We start from the raw sequence: 12642 nt of genomic DNA on the forward strand, positions 1-12642 counted from the left end.
GGAGCCCTGGCTCCCCCCCCTGCACACCACATCCCCATATCAAAACCTCCAGGGAGGGTCTTAGCAGCCAAGTCTCTTTCCTGCAACCCTGTTTTGCCATCAACTTCATCTTTGGATAGGGAGGCTGATTTTCTCCCCCAAATTACAAAAATGATAACCTCTTTTTTTATTTTAAACAAAAAATTTAAAGGGGGGAAAAATCTCCCCGCCCCCCTTTTTGGAATAGAAGTTTTCAACTTGTGCTCCTGGCACTGCAGGTTAGGTGAAGACTCAGCCCGCTGGAAGTCGAATCAGATGGGTTGATAAATGGCTTTTGTCCCTTGACTCTAGTGGGGGGGGGCGGGGAAATGTGATTTCAGCTCCAGCTGAAATTGAGAAGCAGTCCAGGGGCCCTTGAAACAACAGCCCTCCTGCTCTTAAAGCTACAGCACTTGTTAACTGTGGGGGGCAGAAAGAGAAGAGAAGGAAGAGTAGAGGAAAGTTTCTCAGAAGTCAGAGAGCTGAGTGGGACTGTGCGTGTTTATTTCTTGGTTTATATCTCGGCCTTAATAATAATCATATTAAAAAAACTACATTCAATTATCTCTGCATAGTCTGAGGAATGCTAGTGGGTTATATAATTCACAACCCAAATTCCATTACTTTTGTTTCCAAGAAACCCATTTCTTTTTGGCTTCAAGACCGGTAACTAAGATCTGAGGGATAGAGCTGATAGTGGCGGATGTGTCCTCACGAGAGGCCTTTGCAGCCATTTGTACGAGAACTGCCCACCTTAATGAAACTCGAGCTCCCTGTTGGCCACAGCGAAATAAATGGAGGCTGGGAGCTCTCCAAGCACTCAGAATCCTAGGTCCGAAGACGGGTTTTCTAGCCAGGCACTTGTGGCTCACGCTTGTAAATCCTACCTACTGAGGAGGCTGAAATTTAAAGATCACAGTTCAAAAACAGCCCCCACAGAAGAATCTGAGAACCTCTGATCTCTAACCACCAAAAGCTAAAAGGAGAGTGCCCAGGCCCTGAGTTCAAGGCTCCAGTATTGGCATAAAACAAACAAAACATTCTGGTCGCTTCAGCCAAGTCCAAGTTGTCTGAAGCAGGATCAATTTGGAAAACCACGGCCCCAGAATTCAGCAGAAGGTTCGGGACCTTGACTCAGCTACATGTGGCCTGTGGCCTCAGAACACAAGCTCCTGCCCCCCCAGGAACCAGAGATGTGTGCCCTTTGCCCTGGCACTTGGGCTCCCTCCATGACTTGGTGTGGGACTGAGACTGATCAGATCTGCTGGGTATCTCCCATACCTGCCTGGCTGTGAACTTGACCTTCCCCCAACCTCTGCTCCCTTCCTTCTGGTTTCCCTCTTCCACGTCAACTGGGATTCTTTGAGAAGCTCCTTTTGGTAGGCTAGACCCTGGAAGAGGGCCTCTGGAAGGTTCTTGGTGGAGGATTGCAGGGGCAGGGGGCGCCTGGGGTGCTCTGGGGCTTGGCTTCTGGCTGCTGCAGGTCCAGTAAGGTGGAATTTGGCACACTTCAGGAAAGATGGCTTCAGTCTCCTGGGCATGTGGCTGTCCCCATCAGCATCCGAATACCTGGCTGTTCACTTGGGGATGCTGGAGAGAAGTGTCCACAGGCTTCCCACACCGCGGGAAACCCAGGCCAGAGCTGGGTGGATGGCCCAGAAACAGAGTGGGGAGAGCAAGCGGTCCCATGCTGTCTCCCCAGAGGGTGTTTGTGGGGGGGGGGCAGTTCTTCTCCCTGGGTAGGGCAGGAAGTGAGGAAGGGGATACGGAGGAAGAATCTTGGGCCTGATTTTGGGGGGGGGGTCCTCTTTTCTGCTTATGCAGTGATTTGAACTCAGGACCTTGTGCTTCGCTGGTGCACTACCACTTGAACCATCCCCCCACCTTGCTTTTTGCTGGTTATATTGAAGATACTTTGTTTTCCCTCTCTGCTCAGGCTGGCTTGTGAACCGTCCTCCCGATCTCAGCCTCCTGAGAAGGGAGGTGTGCAGGGGTGCCGGCATTCAGAATTCTCATGCACTAGGGTCCAGTGAGAGACAGAACCAAGCCTGGGGGATTCATTGTCAGATGGGTCCAGTTTTGCTGCTTACAGAGGAAGAAGTGGGGGGGGGATAGTCTTGCCAGGTGGTAATGGATGGAGCTGCCTCGACCCCCCCCATCCCCCGCCTTCCCACCTCCATCTACTGCCCCCTGGTGGCAGAACCCAACAAGGACCAGCATGGGGACTGGGCTCAGTCACACTGTTCCCTGTTCCTGGCACGCAGCAGCATCTAGTAAATCCCTTCATAGTTACCACGCAAGCCACAGAGCTGAACCACAGCCATCTGACCATGTGGGGCTTGGGTTTGAAATGAGCCCCACTGCTTTAAGAAGAGGAGGGTTTCCCTCCCTCACTCCTCCCTCCCCCCTCTCCCTCCCCCCCCTCCGAAACCTGATCTGACCCCCTTGCACCCCTGGAATGTGTTATTCTATTGGGCTTTTCTGAATGGCAAATTGCCTTGCCTTTATTCTGGGGCTTCATAGCAGCTCTTGAATCCCCAAGACTTCTGGGGGAGTGGGGGGTGCCAGCCTTTACACCCCTTCCCCACAGGGCACAGTAAGTTTTATTGGGTTTCTTTGTTATGCAGACAGGGTGGTAAAATTCAGACTTGTTATCCTGAAAGATTGGGCTTGATGAACAGTTCAAAGGGGACCTAAGAAAAGGAAACACAGGGAAGACAACTCCTCTCCTCTCCTCTCCTCCGGGCAGGGTTGGCTAGGGGAGAAGGCAAAGTGGGATGGAGAGGCTGAAAAGGCAGCAAATGGCTGGTGGCTCACACAGGTAATCCTAGCCACTCAGGAAGCTGAGACCCAGAGCATTGCAGTTGGAATCTAGACCTGAAAGGACAGCCTTGGGAGACTCCACCTCCCCTCCGCTGGTAAAAATCCCTGCTGAGGGGTGACTCAAGTGCCAAACACTGAGCAAGCAAACCCTCATACGGCCTCTCAACTCCTTTGTCCACTTCCGGGCAGAAGCATGGAGAACATTCTCGAGGTTTGAACTCAGGGCCTGAGAACATCTGTGCTCACGGTTAGCGCTCTGGCCATTTGAACCACACCTCCACTTCCTGCTTCTTGTTGGTTCATTGGGGACAGGAGTCTCGTGGACTTTCCTGCCCTGGCTGGCTTCAGACCGTAATCTTCCCATCTCAGCCTCCTGAGTAGCCGAGATGATAGGAGGGAAGCCACCAGTGGCTGGTCAAGTCAACAGGACTTTCAAGGAACAAATGGAGAGATTCCCCCGCCCTTTGGGGTGCTGGCTGACTATTCCTTCCACAAACCTGTCTAGCCATCCTCACAACGGGGGGAAGTCTAGATGGTGGGGTGTTTGTGATACACGTCTGGCAGATGGGGGGTGGGGGATCCCTGGATTCCATGCTGACTGTGTGTCCTCCTCCTCCTCCTCCCAGCCTCCTCCCCCTGCAAGATCCTCAAGTGTAACTCTGAGTTCTGGAGCGCCACCTCGGGGAGCCACGCCCCAGGCCCGGACGACACCCCGGAGTTCTGCGACGCCCTTCGCACCTACGCCCTGTGCACGCGCCGCACAGCCCGTACCTGCCGGGGGGACCTGGCCTACCACTCGGCCGTCCATGGCATAGAGGACCTCATGAGCCAGCACAACTGCTCCAGGGATGGCCCCACGGCCCAGCCGGGCCCGCGCACGCCGCCACCGCCCCCCGCCGGCGACAGCCAGGAGCGCGCCGACAGCCCCGACACCTGCCACTACGAGAAGACCTTCCACAGGCACCCCGCCACCCCCAACTACACGCACTGCGGCCTCTTCGGGGACCCCCACCTCAGGACGTTCACCGACCGCTTCCAGACCTGCAAGGTGCAGGGCGCCTGGCCGCTCATTGACAATAGTTACCTGAACGTGCAGGTCACCAACACGCCCGTGCTTCCCGGCTCGGCCGCCACCGCCACCAGCAAGGTAAGGGACACGGAGGCCACCCTGTGGGCTGTCCACCACGAGAGCCGTGCCCCCAGCCGGGCTTCTTGCTGGCTACGTCGGTTTTCTTTTGTGCCAGTCCTGGGCCTTGAACTCAGGACCTGGGCGCTGTCCCTGAGCCTCTCTGTACTCAAGGCTAGCGCTCTACCACTTGAGCCACGGCGCCACTTGTGGCTTTTTCGGTGTATGGGGTGCTGGGGCGTCGCGCGTGCCAGGCAAAGCAGGAGGTGGACCCTGTGTGACATTGGTCAGGCGACGTTAAATGTCAGATCCTTTCTGAAAAATAAACTAAAAGCAAAGGTAACAGGAGGTGTGACTCAAGTGGTTCAACACCTGCCTGGCAAGTTCAAGGCCCTTGAGATCAGCCCCCAACACTGCTTTCCCCCTGGAAACAAATCTGTCTTTAAAAAAAACAAAAAGCATAGCCGGGTGTTGGTGGCTCACACCTGTCATCCTGGCTGCTCAGGAGGCTGAGCTCTGAGGATCGTGGTTCAAAGCCAGCCCCGGCACAAAGTCCCACAAGACTCTTATCTCCAATGAACCACCAGAAAACTGAAAATGGCACTGTGGCTCAAGGGACAGTGCTCAGACCCAGAGTTCCAACCCCACCACCACCAGCAACAAAAAAAGCATATGTCTGCTTTAATTTTAATTCTCTCGTCTGCCTGTAGGGAACGAGTAGCACATTGCGTCAGTGGACTCCAGCCTCTGGAGGCCACATGCTGCCCAGATGTTCACCTGTGGCTGGGCCTTTGTCACCGCGGGGGGTGGTTCTGGGTCTGCCCTGTCCCCCACCCTCCTGGGAGCTGTTTCCCGCGGCCCTAGATGCGGGCTGAGTTGTTCTACTGGTAGATGCCAGTGATTCTGAAGAATGGGGCAGGGCCAGAGGTCAGGGCCGTAGGATGTAACCAACGAGCCTGGGTGGTGTCACCCTTATCTCCATACCCCACCTGAACACAGGGAGGCAGAGCCCACATCCGTGTCTTGAGATGGGGCTGAACCCCCCCCCCCCCGGGCCCTGAGCCTGGCACGTTCTCGGTACCCCGGAGGTCACTGGAGGCTGCTCTCAGGGAAGCCTTCAGGTCTGGCCACAGCTTTCAGATGGTGTTCACATAGCCACTGTCAGAGGCAGCCAGGGACATTGTCAGGGTGCAGGCCAGGGGGTCCTCACATCCAGCCTCCCCACCCCGGGGGTTCAATAACCTCATTCCCACACTTGCCAAGGTGAGACATTGGATTTGGGGGTGGGGAGTATGGCATCTGTGTGCCTTCCCTCCCCAACACACCCCAGAAGATGACCGACCAGTGACTGAGAGCCCGAGAGGGAAGTCCTCCGTCCTGCCTGCCTCCTTCTGCCCCTGTGGCCTCCTGGGCCTTTGCCAGGGGGTGCCCAGAGCCCTCAGTGCCCTGTCACGACACGTAGGGAATGACAGGTCACCGTCCCCATCCAGCCCTCTGTAGATGCAAGGGTCACCCTCCCTCCCCTCTGCTCTCCCTCTCAAGAGCCAAGAACATGGCTGACTTCCCCGGGGTGCGGGGGGTGCGGGGGGCAGAGGCCCCAGCGTCTAAATCCAACAACAAATGGGCTCCGAGGAGGAGGAGGAGATCTGAGGGTCACATTTCCAAGCCAGCCTGAGGCAAACAAGGCCAAGAGACTCTGTCTCCCAACTCACCAGCAAAAAGCTGAAGTAGAGCTGTGGCCCCGCCAGCCCACAGCAAAAAGGGACAACAACCCAGTCCCAGAGTTCAAGCCCCAGTGCCTTCAAAGAAAGAGGAAGAAGGGAAGGGAAAAGAAAGGGGAAGGGAGGAAAAAAACATGGATCCCACACCGCCCGTAGCTCTCGGCTGAGACCCCCTGGGACACCTGTATCCCACCCCCTCCATGCTGTCCTCTGCAAGTGGATTCACCATTTGTTCATTCACTCCTGTGTTTCATTCATTCACACGTCTGTAGGATTCCTGGCTTAGGGCTGGCCCCATGCTCCTCAAAACTGCCCAGGTCAGGATGGGAAGACCTCCCGCCCTCTGCCAGCATGGATGTTTCCAGAAAGGGGTGGGGGGGGGCAGTGTATATACCCAGGCTTGACCAGCCACCCACTGTGACACAGCCACCTTTGATCTCAGCAGGCCCCAAACTCCTTGTCCCCCACCCCCAGGCCCTGTCCACCCAGCTCCCCCGGAGGCCAGAGAGGGAGAGTGTCAGTGTTTGGAGCCAAGCCCAACTCAGAACTCAGGCCAGACTGGAAGCCTGCGGTCCCTGGGTGAGAAACACAGCTGGCTGGCCGGCGTCCAGGCCCGGCCTGCCCCTGCCTGCCCCATGAGGACCTGGGCTCCCCAGGTGTGGAGCCACCTACCCCCTTCCTCTCTCCAGCCTGCCAGCTCCCAGCCAGGGGAAGCTGGAGACCAGTGGGAAGTCAGCACCCAGGACCCCCAGTGCCTTGGCCCCCGGCTCTGCTCTGGGCACCAGGAAATCACAGCTAGCTCAGTGGCAGGACCAGGGCGGACCCGGGCTAAGCCACATGAGGAGTTGGCCAAGGGATTTGATTCCCAAGACAGGGGTCTCTGGGCTGAGATGACCCCTGCCCAGCCTTCCAGCCAGAGTGCAGGCTCCCTGGAACCCACCATGCCTTGTGGCAGAGGAACAGGAGACTGCTGCTCATTCCCACAGCCCCGCCACTATCCAGCCCAGCTACTCAGGAGGCTGAGATCTGAGGATTGTAGTTCAAAGCCAGCCTGGGCAGGAAAGTCCATGAGATTCTGATCTCTAACTCAACACTGAAAAGCCACAAGTAGAGGTGTGGCTCAAGTGGTAGAGTGCTAGCCTTGAGCAAAAGTAAGTTAAAAGGTGAAGCCTAGGCTCTGAGTTCAAGCTCTAGTACACACACACACACACCTCCAGTCCCCCCCACTCAGCCCCCCTCCCCTCAGGTATGCAGAAAGGGAAGGGAAACCGAGGCTGGAGTGGACAGGGAGAAAGCCCCCCACGCCTACCATGTGTCACAGGACGTGATTTCCCCACTTAGTCTGTGCTCCTCTCCCAAGGCTCCCCCGCCCCCGCCCACCCCATGTCCCCAGCCCCTGGCTTTATCTGCAGTGTGCAGCAAAGCCCGGCCCTGCCCTGTGTGTGGAGGGGGGAGGTGCTCAGGGGACGGGGCCGCCCAGCCTGTGGCGGGTTGGCAGCACGCCGCCCAGCTTTCGACAGGCCCCCTTCATGCTGTTACTTGTGGTTGCAGCCCTGGCACGGGTGCCCAGGAATCAAGCTGCCTGTCAGCTTTCCAGGAGGTGTTTGTAAGAGATGGCGGCCGTGGCGGGCAAAACCCGCCTTTCCTGTTCCAGGGGCCTGGGCCGGCAGGGCATCTCCACCCTGAGTCTGTGTGGCCCTGTGTACCCCTCACAGCCCCTTCCCCGCCCCCCAAGCAGCAGGACCACCCACTGCCCAGACCACCCTGGCAGGCCCCCAGCCACCCCCCCTCCGCACTGGCACGGTGGGCGAGCTGTGTTGGCTGCAGAGAAACAAGAGGTAAACCATGTGAAGTGGCCGTTTTCATAGGGCAGGGCCAAGACTTGGGGCCCTGGGCAGATGGGAGAAGGTGGTCTGTCTCCTCAGCTCCAGGTACCAGGCCAAGACCCCCCCCCACCCCGCCCCAGCAGAATCCAGGGATGTGGAGGTCCCAGGACCCACCTGTGGTCCATCGGGCCTGGATTCTGATTCTGGGGTTCATGAGGCAAGCAGGCCGAACCCCTAGCTTGACTCAGTCACCTCACAAGTCCAGAGTGCACGGAATCAGACCAAAAGTGAGAGGAAGTTAATATTACTGATAATATCAAGTCCAACCTGGAGACTGGTGGTTCATGCCTGTAATCCCTGCTACTCAGGAGGGGAGATCCGAGGATCACGCTCCATGGCTCTTATCTCCAATGCGCATGTACGTGTGTGGGCATATGTATATTTACATGTATATATATGTGCCTAGACTATATATATATATATGTGTGTGTGTCTTTAACCAGAGCAATGACTAATTGTCATTTTTCCCCCCTGTGGTTTATAAAAGAAGGGTTCCCCTCCCTGTCATCTTCCAGCCCTACTTTTCTACTTTTCCTTCCCTTTATTTTTCCTTGTTTGTTCAGTTGGTTGTTTTGATGTCTTTCCTGGGTCTTGAACTCAAGGCCTGGGCACTGTCCCTGAGCTTTTTCATTCAAGGCTGGCGCTCTACCACTTTGAGCCAGAGCTCCACTTCCAATTTTCTGGTGGTTCGTTGGAGATCAGAGTCTTGTGGAGTCTGAAGCCAGCCTGGGCTGGCTTTGAACTGTGATCCTCAGATCTCAGCCTCCCAAGTAGCTAGATGACAGATGTGAGCCACTACACCTGGCTCTCCTGCTCTCCTCCCTCCCTCCCTCCCTCCCTCCCTCCCTCCCTCCCTCCCTCCCTCCCTCCCTCCCTCTCTCTCTCTCTCTCCCTCGCCCTCCCCCTCCCCCTCCCCCCATCTTCTTTCTTTTGGACGGTACTGAGATTTGAACCCACACCTCACCGCCCCTCCACCTGCCTTCCCGCAGCTCACCATCATCTTTAAGAACTTCCAGGAGTGCGTGGACCAGAAAGTCTACCAGGCCGAGACGGATGAGCTTCCTGCGGCCTTCGCCGACGGCTCCAAGAATGGCGGCGACAAACACGGGGCCAACAGCCTGAAGATCACGGAGAAGGTGTCGGGCCAGCATGTGGAAATCCAGGCCAAGTACATCGGGACCACCATCGTGATCCGGCAGGTCGGCCGCTACCTGACCTTTGCCATCCGCATGCCGGAGGACGTGGTCAACGCCGTGGAGGACCAGGACAGCCCCGGCCTCTACCTCTGCCTCCGCGGCTGCCCGCTCAGCCAGCAGATCGACTTCCAGGCCTTCCACACCCACGGCGGCCAGCGTCCCGGGGCCCGCAGGCCTGCGGCCCCCGACGCCTTCCCGTACGAGGTGGCGGCGGCCAAGTGCAAGGAGAAGCTGCCGGTGGAGGACCTGTACTACGAGGCCTGCGTCTTCGACCTCCTCACCACGGGCGACGTGAACTTCACCCTGGCCGCCTTCTACGCCCTGGAGGACGTCAGGATGCTTCACTCCAACAAGGACAAGCTGCATCTGTACCAGAGGACTTGGGAGCGCCCGGGCGGGGTGGCTGCTGCCCTGGCCCCCCCGGGCCCCCAGCCCCTGCTCATCCCCCTGGTGCTCCCCACGCTGCTGCTGCTCTTGCCTGGGAGCTGGTAGCCCCCTGGGATCCCGAGGGAAGGCAGAGCCCCCCACCCCGCCGTGGCCGCACCCCTCTTCTCTAGTGCACGAGACAAAGGTTGTGATGATCGGTGCTGTGGTGTGTGTGACGGTGAAGCTATGGGAAGCCACAGCAGCTGCCCTCCCGCCCTCCCCCCTGCCGGGTCCCCCGCCCCCTCCCCCCACACCCCCCACCAGAAACACTGGGAATGTCGGCCCCCCCTCGCCATGCACTGAGACAGGCTGACTGCTGCACACTCATCTGTGGGGTCCCCTGCACCCGCGCACACACACAGACACAGACACACACACACACACACACACACACACACACACACACACACGGAGCCTGGGAGGGCAGCCCCCGTGGCACATCCTTCAAGGACGCTGCCCACGGCCTCTCTGGAGCCCAGGGGAGACCACACGTGTGCGTCCTGGGTCAAGGGCTGTGCGTGTGGTTGCACCCTCCTCACCCCCCTCCCCAGAAAGCACTAGGTTCTAAACACCCCAACAGAAGTGATCCCCCATTCTCCATCCCCCCCACCCGGCTGCAGGCCGCCTGCAGTCCACCCCATCAAGAGAGCCAGCGGGCCTTCCCATCTGCCTGCCACCCCCCCAACTGCTGGTCAGCAGACCCCCCACTCCATAAAACCCCCTGCCTCCCCACAAAGCCCCCAGCATCTCTGGCAGGATGGGAAACCCCAAAACCAGCACAGCAGGGCATCCTGCAGCCCAGCCCACCCCTGCCCAGTGTCCACCGCTGACCCCTCGCTGCTCCCCCGGGACCTCCCATACACTGGCCAAGGAGGCTGCAGAACCTGCCTCTCCCCTTCCCCCCGAGGTCCCCTCCACCCCCCCCAACACGTGAGCCCCACAGGCAGCTGGGAAAGGGCTCCGCCAGCCCCTCCCCTGCCTAGCTGGTTTTTTTTTTTTTTTAAGATGATCCCTAAGTTGGAAGTCAAAAGTTGAAGCACTTTATTTTGGTTGTGTTTGATCGCGTTCTTGCTTGCAAGCGTGGGACCTCGCACTGCGCACTGCGTCTGCGTGGCTGGGGCCCGTGTCGAGAGTCACTCTGTGTACATACTGTAAATTATTTATTAATGGCTACATGCAAGTAAAGTTTGGGGTTCTTTTGTTGTTGTTGTTGCTTTCTTTTAGACCAGATTTGGGAGGGCGGTTCTGGGCAGTCTGGCTCCTCACTGGGGATGGGGGCTTTGGCGGTGGGTGCCCCCCCAAAGGGGAAAAAGTGCCGTGCATCTGCAATAGAGGGGCTCAGCAGGGAATGACTAACAGACCACTCGGGCAGAGGCCGGGGTGGGGGGGGCGCAGGGAGCCAAGCGTGAGTGGGGTTTTTCTCCATGCCATATGGCAGAGCAGAGCCGGAGTGGGGCGGGGTGACCGGCTGACTCAGGGTAGAACTGGCTGTGCCCCTGCTAGCTGTGTGGTCTCCCGTGGCTTTTTTGAGAGTCCTGATTCACAAAGAAAAGGAATTGTGATAACCTCCCAGGGCTGTGATGGAAATCGAGTGAGCTAATGCTCATAAATCACCTGGCACATGGCCGCTGGCACAGGACAGAAAGGCCACCAGATGTGGAGGTCCCCTCTCTGGTACCCGTGCCTGAATGCCCGTGCTAAAGCAGGGGGAACAGCGGAGAAGCCCACACCAATAACTAGTGACACGCCTTCGGGATGATGGGCCCCTCTTTGACGACCTCGCCTGCAGGAATGTGAAGGATTGGAATTCTTTCCTGAACTTCCATCCAGCAAAAATGAAGGGGCTGGATGTGAGAGGGCAGGGAAAGGGGGAGCTGGGCTTTACTCAGGTGGGGGACAGATCCCTCAAAAGATTCAGAGGACCTTAAAACTGCTGCATGATAGAGTTGCAGAGACACTGGAACTCATAGGCATAGGCAACAGATTCCTGAACAGAATCCCAGGGTCACAACAGATTGGAGAGAGACTCGATAAATGGGACTACCTAAAAATAAAAAGTTTCTGCACAAATAAAAGCGTAGCCACAAAAGTAGAGAGACAGCCAACCAACTGGGAAAAAATATTTACCAGTAATACATCTGACAAATGCTTAATATCCAGTATCTACAGGGAACTCAAGAAACTAATCTCCCCCAAACCCAATAAACCATTCACTAAATGGACAAGGGAATTAAAAAGAGTCACCTATCAGAAGAAGAGGTTAAAATGGCAGAAAAGCATATGAGAAAATGTTCATCATCCATGGTCATAAAGGAAATGCAAATAAAAACAACCCCAAGATACCACCTTACTCCAACAAGAATGGCCAAGATTTTGAACTCAGACAATGACAGATGCTGTCAGGGTTGTGGAGAAAAACCAACTCTACTACACTTATGGTGGGATTGTAAACTAGCTCAGCCACTCTGGAAAGCAGTGTGGAGGTTTCTCAACTGAAAATTGACCTTCCCTACCATCCCACCATACCACTTCTGGGCATCTATCCTGAACACCATAACTTAAGATATGATAAGGACACCTGCTCAGCTATGTTCATCTCTGCACTATTCACAATAGCCAGGCGATGGAAACAATCCAGATGCCCTACTGCAGATGAATGGATACAGAAAATGTGATATATATAGATATATATATATGTACAATAGAATTCTACACAGCCACCAGACAAGATAAAATAATGTCATTTGCAGGGAAGTGGATGAATCTAGAGCGAATCATGTTGAGTGAAATAAGTCAAGACCAAAGGAACAAAAGGCGCATGGTATCCTTAATATGTGGCTATTAGACCCAAACAGTACAAGAGCGAGGACTCAATATTTGCTTACCCAATGCTATAGACATGGTATTGGAAATAGAAACACAACGACATAGACATAAAAATTTATGACTCCATAGACATGTTTTATTACATATGAATATGTATCTATGACACACAAACCCCCAGCCTAATTTTCATTATGTTCTAAAATCTAAGTGCCAGTGATTATATAGAGAGATTCCCTTCTTGAATACTTGTTCGTTAAACACGTCATTTGAAATATGGTGTAAAAATCAATGCTAATAAATCCTTTAATAAAAAAAAAAGATTAAGAGGACTGGAAGAAACATTGAAGGCCCTCCTCCGCCCCAACCTTGCAAGCAGGTGGCCTCGGGGACGTATCCTCGTGCTTGGTGACCACGCGTGAACAGTGGCTGGAGCAGGGACGCGAGTGGATACAAGGGAGAGCCCAGGCCTGGCTTCCCCGGGCTGTGGGCCCACCGGTGAGTTACAATGAGCTAAGGAGGCACAGGCTCCCTTGCCCTGTCATCCCGAGGAGGGAAGTGGAAGCCATGATTGTTATGAGCTGTATGGTCCCAGCCAGCGAAAGGGCCAGTACTCCAGGGCA

The 12642-nt window shown here is 55.9% G+C and overlaps 1 protein-coding gene across 2 annotated transcripts in view; it reads left to right on the forward strand.

The window, feature by feature from the left end:
• Positions 1-10398, forward strand: part of Rgma (repulsive guidance molecule BMP co-receptor a) — a 30713-nt gene extending 20315 nt beyond the window's left edge. For both annotated transcript variants that reach the window (XM_090321753.1, XM_090321754.1), the window contains exons 3-4: positions 3468-3988; positions 8564-10398. In XM_090321753.1, the coding sequence (XP_090177879.1) occupies positions 3468-3988; positions 8564-9262 (1220 nt within the window). In that variant the 3' untranslated portion in view covers positions 9263-10398. The remainder of the gene's footprint in view (positions 1-3467; positions 3989-8563) is intronic.
• The last annotated feature ends 2244 nt before the right edge of the window (positions 10399-12642 follow it).

This window comes from Megascapheus bottae, chromosome 30, assembly GCF_031878675.1.
Source record: "Megascapheus bottae isolate mThoBot1 chromosome 30, mThoBot2.hap1, whole genome shotgun sequence".
Classification (NCBI taxonomy): domain Eukaryota; kingdom Metazoa; phylum Chordata; class Mammalia; order Rodentia; family Geomyidae; genus Megascapheus; species Megascapheus bottae.